The sequence below is a fragment of the Equus przewalskii genome, chromosome 4 (genome assembly GCF_037783145.1).
Source record: "Equus przewalskii isolate Varuska chromosome 4, EquPr2, whole genome shotgun sequence".
NCBI classification, from domain to species: domain Eukaryota; kingdom Metazoa; phylum Chordata; class Mammalia; order Perissodactyla; family Equidae; genus Equus; species Equus przewalskii.
In genome coordinates, this window is record NC_091834.1 from 38,213,775 (window position 1) to 38,226,255 (window position 12,481).

General features: G+C 37.0%; 1 protein-coding gene across 19 annotated transcripts in view; it reads right to left on the reverse strand.

The window, feature by feature from the left end:
- Window positions 1-337: 337 nt before the first annotated feature.
- The window catches only part of SGCE (sarcoglycan epsilon), a 67,007-nt gene continuing 54,863 nt past the window's right edge, over window positions 338-12,481 (reverse strand). For 7 of the 19 annotated variants that reach the window (XM_008524249.2, XM_070617507.1, XM_070617506.1 and 4 more), the window contains 3 exons: window positions 3,423-3,466; window positions 2,514-2,548; window positions 338-627 (listed from right to left, as the gene is read on the reverse strand). In XM_008524249.2, coding sequence (XP_008522471.1) covers window positions 577-627; window positions 2,514-2,548; window positions 3,423-3,466 — 130 coding nt within the window. In that variant the 3' untranslated portion in view covers window positions 338-576. Of the gene's footprint in view, window positions 628-2,513; window positions 2,549-3,411; window positions 3,467-12,481 lie in introns of those variants that run through there. The other 12 variants (XM_008524253.2, XM_008524252.2, XM_070617514.1 and 9 more) reach the window with 3 other exon arrangements.

Below are 12,481 nucleotides of genomic sequence, written 5' to 3' on the forward strand. Positions count from 1 at the left end.
TTCTAAAACCAAATATCTGATTATGGAGTCATGTAATTGTGCAGCCTGGGCTGCTCTTCATGAACTGGGTGTCACCAGATCCTCAATCCATAAAACCAGGTTTACCCTAAAACACTCTAAGTGTTATAGAAAAGAATAGGCTTTAAAGGCCAGAAAGATCAAAGTATTATTTAAATAGATTGCTCACTTGGAAGCATAGACATTTTATGTGTTTATAGGAAGTGCTTAATAAAATCTTGTTGAATGAAGACTGAACACGTGGACCTGTTCCTAGCAACAAAAGATTCCTACTACGCAGGAGGCAATCAAATACTTTCTGAAATAAATTTCACCAGCATTAGGCTTCATTAATAATATTTATTTTAAAGATCACTTTTTATTGTAACAAATATAAAGTCATCAATGTTTTACAAATTGTCAAAAATGCTTTAAGTACAAAAAAAATGCATTAGTAAAATGAAAGTTATACTGTATCATTTGGTACATACTTAATACTGTCGACATGCACAACAAATGCCAGGAAAGCTCATGCATTATTGGAAGAGAGAAGTAAGAGAGAACGGCTCTATTGTCTGATTACAAATTCATTGCTTCGGTCAGTTTCCTTTCTTCAGGGATACCATTTACCTGAAATGTGGAAGAATGAATATGGGCATGAGTTAGTCAGGGCATAGACACTTACAGATTTTGAGCAAAACGAAAATTTGACCAAACCAGTAATTTTCCATCATAACATAATTTAAAATAATTATGCTGTCTTATTTCTCTGCATTTGGTTTTAAGAAAATTTTCTAAATCTGTCCCCTCCTTCTTCGGCCAAAGCTAGGGTGTTTTCTATTTCTCCAAAGGTATGGCCTGAAAATTCCTCCCACAATAAACAAAACAGAACGAGGGTGACTGGACGATGTATGACTCTACCTTTTAATCACGGCTTTTTAGAAGATACCAGGTAGGTTGGAAGGGCAGGGAAAACGGGAAAACCTGAAGGGGCATCAAAATCAATGGCGTGGGGCTGGTCCAAAGGGTAGGGCTACTGACAGCTTTCAACTGCTCCATTATCCCAGCTAGTGCTTAAGGCCAGGATTACACCACCAGCAGCTAGTTCATTTCTTCAACTTCTGATGATCATTTAAAACAACTAACTAAATAAACCAAACTTCAAAATATACTCTCCCCTGACAAATTCCATATAGGTAGCCACAACTAAATCACTTGGTATCCAAGAGACAAATTGGTGCTTATGTTACCTTCATAAAGAAAACTGTGACACTAGCATAGTGCTCTGAGGTTCTTGGAAAAACCAAATTATTATTTCCCGGTAATCATGCACAAATGTTGTTGCCTCTTTGTGGTACTAAAATAACCAGGATGGAGGAACAGAAAAGCTGGTGTACCCACGAAAATACATAAACAGCACTGAATCCATGCATGTGCAGACGGAACAGAATACTTAGAAATGAAGAAACAAACTTTATTTTTTCATTCAAATGAATAGAATCGGAAGAAGAAATGTAACCTGCCCATTTAGCTCCTCTCTCCAGGAGGCATGACTCTAATCAGAGCAGAAACACAACAATCCATCATAATTATAAAAATGCTAGGGTAGTCTCTCTCCCTTTAGCACTCACATACTCTGGGGACTCACCAAAAACAACAAGAAGAAGAAAACAACCAAGAGGAGATAGTGCTCTTTAGTCCATAATATGCTCCAAATTACAGAAAAATATAAGAAAACAAGAAGGTAATGGGCTACAGTGTTAACTAAAAAGGAGATCAAAGCTTTCTTGACTCACGCAAAATGCCTGCTCCCCAAAACCTGTTTTAGAAAAATAATTTAGAAAATTAGGTTGAACAGCCTAAAATCCCCCAGGGGAAATTCTTTGGCTCTTATCACATTTGCTCAGGCAGAAATTGTCCCTGTATTTGGAAAATGCTGCCTATTACTAAAATGTAGCACGCTAACAAGTCTACTTGCTAAAACTCTATACAACTATCAAGTAATCTCCCTAATACCATATACTTAGATTTCCTTATTTGCCCTAATGGCAGAATATGTAAAACCTGGATTTTTAAAATACTCAAAAGAATTTATTATTTTGCTAGAAATGAAATAGTCTCCCTTCTACTCACTCTTTGCCTGACATAATTAAAGATCAGAGGAAAGACATCTTAGGAGAGATGGAAGTTTATGAGGTTAATGAAGACAAAGTTCTAACATTTCCACTGTAGAAATATTCTTTAAAAATTTTTCCTTTAAAAAAAAAGCCATGAAATTAGTGGCAGCAGGATTCATTTATTTCTTTGCTCTTTAGGTAACGCATATTCATAATAAAGTTGGTTCCTTCATCAATCTCCTGAATGCTTACACAGTAGCACCACTGCATCAATATATTGAACAGTCTGGTTGAAACATGTTAGCATTTAATTAAAACAAGTAATCAAAACTGTGGGGGAAAATTCTGATAAATGTTATCTCGTAATTAAAATCTGATGAATAACTTCATTATACTTGCCTCAAATCTTTGAAAAGTTGTCAAACGAAAATCTCCTTAAATTCCCGAAAGCAGTAATAGAGAAGATAATTTTTGAATGAAAACATCCAATAAATTTCTATATACGCCTGAAGTTTTTGAGACTTACTTAATAGCTTCCCTACCACAATACCACTATTCACAGTCAGAATTCCACATCCAACTTACAGTTTTAAAACTTCTCTTGCTTTTCCGAAAGAGCTACAAAGGCATTACTGGTTGCCTGGCAATTAGAACTAAGAATCAACCACTAATTAGAAGACAATCATGAATAAGTTATCTACTCGGTACCGAGATGAATGAAATAATTGGCAGGGGAAATTTTTTAGGGACACTTGAAAGAAATAAACTTAAAGAAAGCAAGTCTTAGGGAAATAGAATAGTTTAGGGAGAATTGTCCGCCATCTTGTTGTCGCTGGTCAAGTTATAAGAGCTTTTAAAAGTGGCATTAAAACCAGGCCAACCATTTCTCATTTATCCCCCCAAAGCCTCAGTGATTAGACACAATGGTTTCCTTTTGTAAGAGTCAGTTTCAAGCTGCTCACTTACTGAGACAAATCCTAGATGCATCCAAGCTAAGAATCTTTCATACCAAGGGGAAGAATAGGGAGCTTCGCTGAAGGAAGGGGTTTTATTCAGTCTTCCTTAATTAGACAGGACCTCCACGGATGCTTTTGCTCTAAGATCATTTACCCTGTGTTTATCACTGTGATGCCAATCTATGCAATAATCTAAGCTATTATTCTGCAGTTCTAACTCTGATTGAGGAATGACACAACTGTTTTGCCTTACATGGTGAAGCTAAAGCTTCATAAATTACATAGTACTATAATTATCTTTTAATCTATTAGCTTCATCCATCAACATCAACTTATTACTTTTAGTACTCACCTGTAGTCTGCTGTTGGGGAATCTGAGTCTGATGTGGCAAGTTCCTAGAAATGGTTAATATTTTTGAGTAAAAGTGTGTTTGTTTACAGACATGTAAACAGAGCACAGCCATATTAGAATGAAAAACTTTATAGCTAGAAAGGACCTCAGAGATCATCTAATCCAGCTCAACCCCCCACTCACTTCTCATGGGTTTATGGATGTGGAGCCTGAGGTCTGAGGAAGAGAAATAATAACAATATTTGGTAACATTCATTGAGTCCCTACAACATGCTATACTCTACCTCACAAGAAGCCTAGGAGGTAGGTAATATTTTTCCCAATTTACATACGATGAAATAGCCTTAGAGTTCTGAGGCTACGTAGCTAGGAAGTGGTGGATAAAGATGGGAACACAGGGGCTCCAGGGCTTGTGCTTGTAACCTGTACACTTTTAGATCCAGGTCTAGAACACATGTACACACTCACACACTCTCACAGAACAACGTAAATAACCATCTTCATTCACTGTGCCAAACCTGTGCTCCTCTATCCCCATCCCAGAGAATGACACTGGCCATCCACCCAAATACACTAGTCAAAATGGGGAAGTCATCATGAACCCTTCCCTCTCCCCTTCAGTCCCCACATCCAATCACTTGGGAACTCTTGACAATTCTCCTCAATCTCCTTTGAATTTGTCGCTTCTTCCCCATCTCCATGGCTAACTTGGCTGAAGCCACCATCATTTCTCACTTGGATCTTTGCAACTGATCTGCACTGTTTCCTCATTCCCATTCCTGCTCATTCATGATCCACTGCACACACTACTGTCAGAGGATCTTCTACAACACAAATCTGATTGTGTCCCTCAAATAACACACATTTGATTACTTCCTCATACCTACCTGTAAATTCAGTTTCAAGTCCCTCAGTGTGGCCTAGAAGGCCACCAATATATCTGGTCCGTACATGGAGCCCTCCCTGATGGCCTGAAACAGAACCACCTCCACCATGGCCACTGTCACCTTTTGCACCCAACCAGCTTCCATTTGTCCTTGCAAACTCTACTTGAAATTTACAGTGGACAAGCATCACTCTGATAATTTAAAAATATCCCACAAAGAATGTTAATTGTTTTAACTTATTATCTTTTTTAATTAAAGAACTAACATCTCGAGTACCACCTCTTCTAAGCCTCCTCAATCTCTAAGCATCCCCCCAATTAGGTTACCTTTTAGCATACTTCATCCGCATGCTGACTGTCGTCGTAGTTCTCCTCACATAATGTTTAATTGCCCCCAAGTACCTTAACAGTAAGAATCATCCTATTTTGTTTAGTATCCCCAGCAGTAAGCATGCAATAAACAATTTTTTAATGAATACATGCAAAACGGAAGATGCTTATGAAGATTCACATAACACTCATACCGATTTAGTTTCAAATTCTGATGTTAAAATTAGTTTAAAATTGTATTTAAAATGTACAATTTAGATTCTGTGTGGAAGAAATTCTAGGAGGCAGCCCCTTGCTACAGAGCAGAACTTGATCCAAGCCAGGGATTTTTAAAGTTTTTTTTCCTCTTCAGCAATGGAATTCCTTTTAATTGAAATCCTAAGCAGAACTCTTGACATACAAAAGAGATGAATGTGAGGTTGCCTGGGTTGAAACAAGGGAGCCAGAAATCCCGCCTGCTTTGTTTCCTTGGCCCCACATGCTGGCCCCTGAGGCATTTCTAAGAAACCTCCAAGAAACAAAGTTTGAAAACCATTGATCTGAATCATTTCAGGCAGGCAAATATTCTGTTCCAAATTCAACGATCTAAAGTGGAAAACAGTACATGCTACTTAAACACTGTTTAAACCCTTAAATAATCTATAGAAATGTTAATGACTTCTAGTGATCTTTTTTTTTAAAATTTCCAGTTCCATTTTAAATGTATTGTGAAGGAAATAACAAAATCAATTCTAATTCAACTTGAGGAAGTTACTTAATAATTCATCCCAATAACATTTTTTTTTTGCTATTACCTATGAGCCCTACTTATCCTTGTGTGGTCTCAGGGAGTATCTTTTTTTTTTGGTTTGTTGATTCTCTCAGTATTTCAGACAATGCATTTATAGTGGTTTTGATCATGAAAGTAAAAGGACTAATTTATAAACCACAAAGAGGAAATAAGTTCTAGATTTAAAGATGGGAAAACAGGCATCTTTACCACATAAGTCAAAATGCAATTTCGCGGGCATTTGGGAGGGGGATGTCGGTTTTGTTTTAACTTCTCAGGTCTGACTAACTTGGGTCTACTCTACATTAGAAACCAATACAGCACACCTTTGACGCACGCACGCACACGCACTTCCTCATTTCCTATCATCTCTGGCTCTACCCAGCCTATTAATGGTTTACATTAGTACATTCTGACAAAATAAAAATACCAAAGAGGACAAAGAAAGCCCTTCAAAAGCCCTTGCTCCATCACGGATACCCAAATTCAAAATCAGTATTTGGATGAAGTAGTTGGAGCCCCCTCTCCCACTGGCCAATCCAACTCACCCTTCCATGGAACAGTGTTTGAAAACCACCGTCAAAGTCAATCTATGCCCTGTCATTTCTTCTCTAGTCTCCATTTTTTTTTTCCTCTTCTACTACACTGCTAAACTTTCTTTTTTTCTTTTTCCTTTTGCTTTTTTTTTTTTGAGGAAGAGTAGTCCTGAGCTAACATTCACTGCCAATCTTCCTCTTTTTGCTGAGGAAGATTGGCCCTGAGCTAACACCCATGCCCATCTTTCTCTATTTTATATGTGGGACGTCTGCCACAGCATGGCTTGATGAGCAGTGCATAGGTCTGCACCTGGGATCCGAACAGTGAGCCCTTGGCCGCCAAAGCGGAACATGCGAACTTAACGGCTGCACCACCAGGCCGGCCCGTAAACTTTCTAAATAGCAATGGGCTTGGCTCCGTCTGAAGAGAAATGGTTGGCTGAGAAAGTGCCACACACAAACAAGAAATTGGGAAATGTATGAGAAAGCAATTGTGGGTGTTACATTGGTTTAGGGATTTAAAATTTGAACAATGTACATGCACTCCTTGCAAATTCAACTGAAACCTAGATGAGTTATATAAAAGCGCTTATGTGTGCAAAATGGTGCTCAACAAAAACACGTGGAGAGTCAAATTCCCCAGTCTCCACCTGTGCACACATAGCTCTGTTTGTTTGGTTGCCCAAACTTGCAAGTACATGTGAGCCTGAGTGTTCGAGTGTTACTATAACGATCCTGGGCATATTTGAAGCATGTATTCCATTTAAGAGTTGAAGGGAGGTACCTCATAAGAGCACTGCTTCAGGCATACTGTAAAAATGCCTACGACTAACTCTGCTGTGGTTAAGCAGGGAATGCGGTAAGAAAATAGGAGCCTTTCCATCTTTGGTGAAAGCAGGCTACTAAAGGCAATTATCCAGGAGAGTGGGGGCTGACTTCAAATAGAAGTCTCTAATCCTTCAAAGAAAGGACCTTTATAGAGTCACAAAACTATTTAAAATAATTAAGTTATTAATGGACTAACTGAAAGATTAGGATGTGTAAACTGCATTCCGTAGAACAAAGATTTAAGAAAACTATAATTCTCTAAATTATTAGCATTAATTATTTTCTAATTTTACTACCATGAATTACATCCATTTAAATAGAAAATTATGTAAATTAGCCATTGCACAAACTTCATTCTTTAAGAAAACAAAGGTAATAACTTGCAAATTAATAAATAAGTGATTTGGAGGGAGTATACAATTATTTATTTGTACAACCGTTTTAAGGTAATCTGACATTCCTGGATATCCTGTAGAGTAAGTCTATGAGTAAGGTTGATGATTACCAACCCATTATATTCCTACTTGCTTAAAGACTCAAAAGCAAAGAAAGGTCAAGTGCTTTGCATAAGGCCACAGATGAAAATAAATTACATCAGTTTAGTTATGTGGAATACAAAACACTTCTCTTTTGAATTTGTATGGAGTCACTTAACCGTAAGAAATAGTAATATATTTTTGGTATTTTCCAATTATTTTAGCAAAATTGATATTGGCCCCAAACCTTGAATTTTCTACAAAAATTTTTTTTTCGAAAATGCTGATTTGGATTCTATAACTATTTTTACTAAGGAATCACACCATTATTTGGATAAAGGAAGGAAGGAAGGACGCAAAGAAACTGGAAGCATCACCATAATTTTTTATTTCAAAACCTAATTTTAACTAAAAGCAATGTAGAACATACATGGAATAGAAAATAGAAAGAAGACGTTCATCTACTTCTTTTAGTTTTTTTCCTCTGCTTGTATAAGGCCAAAAGCAAGCCCACCACAGCTTTACAGAGCAGTACAAACTGATAGAACCAAAATGCATTCAAGAGATACCGCAACTATTGCTGTTAGGGTAGACTCACTGAATTTTTTTTTAAAAGTCAATGCCTCTGAAATATCCCTGGGTGCTTGACACTTTTTGTCAACAGGAAAGCATTATCTTGGTCCCCTGAAACATTCTCTTCAACTGATATTAACTTTTATTGAAACCTAATTTTTTATTTATGGAATTTTGCCATGAAGTTAGCTCTAATTATTACGAAAGGAAAGACAAATGGAAAAATATTTTAGGTAAAAGCTAAAATGATTAGTTACTAAATAGCTTTAATTAGAAGACCTTAATTCTACTTTTATACTTGTTAATTTGCAAAAGATTAGACACAACCCACCTCCTGTTTTGAGGGAGACCCAATTACCCTGGATTAGGTATTCTGTTTAGTATAATGAACAAGGAAAATTTTTGTATAGCCAATTAAAATCTTCCTAGAAAATGTTTGGGCATCTTTCTCTATTATTCATTACATAATCATATAAAATCCTCTATGAAGATGCCTCCCGCTCAGGAAAAATCGATTGATATTGACGTTGGTATAAGAAAAGAATAAAGAGGCAGATCTACCCTTCAAAAGACCACACCATACATTACAAATTTAAGAATAAATTACTTTTTAGAAAACTGAGTGTTTAGGATCCTCCAGTCAATGCCTCCCACAAAATTGCAAAATAAGTACAATTTCCTGGTGGTTTTTACCTTTTCAAGGTTTAGCATTTCCCTGTCCCTTCAGGCATTCTTTTCTTTTTTGGGGTGGGGAAGATTAGCCCTAAGCTAACACTTGCTGCCAATCCTCGTCTTTTTGCTGAGGAAGACTGGCCCTGAGCTAACATCCGTGCCCATCTTCCTCTCCTTTGTACGTGGGACGCCTACCACAGCATGGCTTGCTAAGTGGTGCCACGTCCACACCCAGGATCTGAGCCGGTGAACCCTGAGCCGCCAAAGCGGAATGTGCGCACTTAACCGCTGCGCCACCGGGCCGGCCCCCAGCCATTATTTTCTAATCAGCACTCAGCTCTCCCTTCTCCACACCGTTCTCCTCAGGTAGCTTAAGGAGGTGAGAAAAGTCGAGTGGCTGATAATCATATGATAAACCCACAAACAGCCCCACGCTCTAGATAATGCGAATGCGCATGGACGGCCCCCTTTCACATTTCTCCTTCGCTCAGACCCCTCGGGGGAATTAGGAGAAACTGTTCCCCTTTTAAAACTCCACTGGAAGAGTGTGACCAACAACCCCTTTTCCACCTCCTCCCTCAACAGAAATACCACCAGAAATACCCATCTGGCTTTCCTGAATCCTAACACCTAGGCCTTTTAAGTATTTAAATCAGGGGTTCTCAACCTTTTTTCCTGCTCCACCGCATACACGCGTCTACCAGAATCCAAATCTCCAGAAGCAGGGGCCCTGGGATGCGTGTGTAAAAGCCCCACGGGTCAGTGTGCCTGCACCTTGGTTTGGGAACAACCAGGCTAGACTCTCTCAACATCCCTTTAGGACCTAAAATGCTATGACTCAGAATTTGATTTCCTTAACTTAAATCATTACAAAGGTTTATCTTTGAGGTACATCAACCAAAGCAGTAATATATTTTTGATGTTAAGTCTTTGGTCAAAAACATAACCCCTAATCATAATGATTCTTTGGGTAAAGCAAATTTACCTTTAAGAATTTACTTTATAAGTGATTTCCAGCAATGAATCGTAATAAGTAAGGGGATTGCCTACAGAGGAAAACATTCTTCTTACTATTAATGGCAACATTTACTCACTGGGCTACAAAGATAACTGATTAAGCACAGACGCAAAAAGCTCGACTATACCAGGGGATGGGGAACATTCTACAGAATACCCAGCTCCTCAAGACTGTCAAGGTCACAGGAAACAAAAAAGTCTAAGAAACTGCCTAGACCAGAGAAGACTAAAGACACATGCCAATTACTGTGTCCTAGACAGAATCACAGAAGAGGAAAAAAACATTAGGGGAAAAAAACTAATGAAATCTGAAAGAAAAAAAAGTCTGAAGTCTGGTTAACAGTAAGCACCAATGTTGGTTTCTTAGTTGCGACAAACGCACTATGTACTGTCAGATGTTAACAAGCGGAGAAACTGGGTAAGGGCTATTTGGGAACTCTATTATCTTCGCAACTTTTCTGTACCTCAAAAATCATTCCAAAATAAAAAAGTTATTAAACAATAAATATATTAGCAAAGAGCAAATTAAATTTATCTTACATTTCTATACTATCTGATAACTTTAACAGCCTGTTTGTACTTTTCCATAACCTGAACCTTGCCTGTAACCTGGATCAGAGATCTTTCTGAGGTCAGTGACCACCTTATCTTTCCCTGACTTCATATCAAGATAGGTAAACAATCTAATCTCAGTTTTGACCTAATTTAGTTGTTTCTTATCCAGGTCTCAATTTTATCACCTGCAGATGATTAAACATTTGTTTACTGTCTAATTCATCCTGTGAGTCTGAAGTCACATGAAGCATTCTACCAAAAAGAAAATATTACTGTGTAATTTACAAATAACTGAGGCAGCCCCTCATTACACAACTATTGTGAGTCTTGTATACCTTACACTGTTACGAGGTTCTCTATACCTCGTATACCTCGTGGATTGACTTGTTTAAAAGACCCAAACAAGCTACTATGTAACTTTGGAAGGAAAGCTTTGAACGTTCTTGAGTCTTGCTTGGAAGCTAACATAAGCTTTCAACCACATCCTTATGCCTGAACATTTCTGGTGTCGAGTCTGAAGAAGCAGCACGAAATCCTGTAGCTAGCCAAATTATTTAAGAATAATAGATTCAGTAAAGTTAGTATGAATATGTGAAGATGAAACGCGTGCCCTCTTAGGAAGGGTTAATTAATAAACACCAGGCAGCACTGTTCAAGCATCTACCTGGTTATCAAGTACTGTAATGCCTCATCAAATATAACACCTCATTCTAATGTCGAGAACTCAATTCAATCCCAATGACCAAAATATTTACATATGTGTGTACTTGGCGCTGAAATGAAACTTTAAATACAGAGCTATGCTTTTAAGGTAAGGACTAAAAGCTGAATTTTTGTAAAGGACAGCTGTGACAAACCTGATATAATAAATTACTTTTATCTGGCATGGCTGGAAAATGAAGTTAATCATAGGCAGTTACCATAGAGACTGCGCACATATTATCCATTTCCAAGAGTAAAAGAAAGATAATGTACACTCAACACTGAAACTACACCGAATGGAATTTAATTTTCCTCTGATGAGTCAGACACACTTGATGATCTCGCAGTGTCTCAGAATAATCATTGTGAACATCATCAATTATCTATGTACCCTATTTATATAGAAGTGCTAGTTAATGGAGTTTTTCCATTAGCAGAAATCTGAATAATATGAAGGTTTTTCTGGACTTAAAAATACATATATGATCAAATTGTTGCAAATTCAATAAAATAACCTATTGTATTTGTAAACAGAGAGATCTGATCAACATAATGACAGTCTAGATGGGGTTACAGAAGGATCAGGAAGATGCATTTGTTGTAAACTAGACAGGAAATGTTATTATGTTTGTATATTAGTGGCAACACTGCAAAATCCTAACCACAGGGAATCTGAATAATTTTTAAGGGGCTATTTTTATTCTCAATATATACTGTTAGAAAACATATCTAAAAAATGATGCGGCCTTTTTCCCTCCCTTAAACTTCACCAACAATAGAGTTTTACTGATTTACAAACATATTCAAGTTACCCTATTCATTATAATAAATATTTCTCTATCCTAAAGTTTGACAGCATTATTATTTTGTCAATAGAAGCATTTCCCAAACTGTTCTTTAAAGAGTTACCTCTTCTGACCCTTTTCCATGGGTTCACAAAGTATATCAACACACTAAAGATTATGAGAACTCTTGTAGTTTAAAAATCCACCACCAAAAAATCCACTTCTCAAGTGTATTTGACCATTTCATTTTTGAGAATATATATCAACATTTGAAGAACAGATATCAACATTTCACTAGCACTCTTGAGTAAAGAATATAAAAAACGGTGGCCTTAAAGAATTCTTTCTTTTCATTTTGAAAATGAATGATAAGGCTGTTCATAATTTTCATCTAAAAAAGGTAGGAGAGATGATAAATTGTGAACTATTAGAATATTCTTGAAATTTCACAAATTTTTCTCATCAGTATCTAATCCTGGTAAAGTGAAACAGTTTTATGATGATCCACTAACCGTTAGAGAACTTAGAAATCCACCCCTTCTATTCAGTACAACTGTATTTTGTGAGATTTTAATATTTACATCCCTGATAGACTATTACTGTTTCCAAAACTCAAAATTTTAAACGTATGCAATTTTCCTCACTGTTAATCGGACCTGAATCAATTACTCACACACACATGCACACATAAACATACACCTTGGCCTAGTCAACACTACGTAAATGATGTTAGAGGATTTCAGGAAAATACTTATAATACTTTTAGAGTTCCAAAGTATTTTGGACAAATTTGTTGAGTTGGACTATCTATACGATTCATATTAATTACCGTTAATCTTCAAATTACCAGATGCTTTTTACATGGTTACAAAATAAGCACTCACAATGGGAAAACCTTTGCACCCAGCATGGTTTCCAGATAAATCTTTA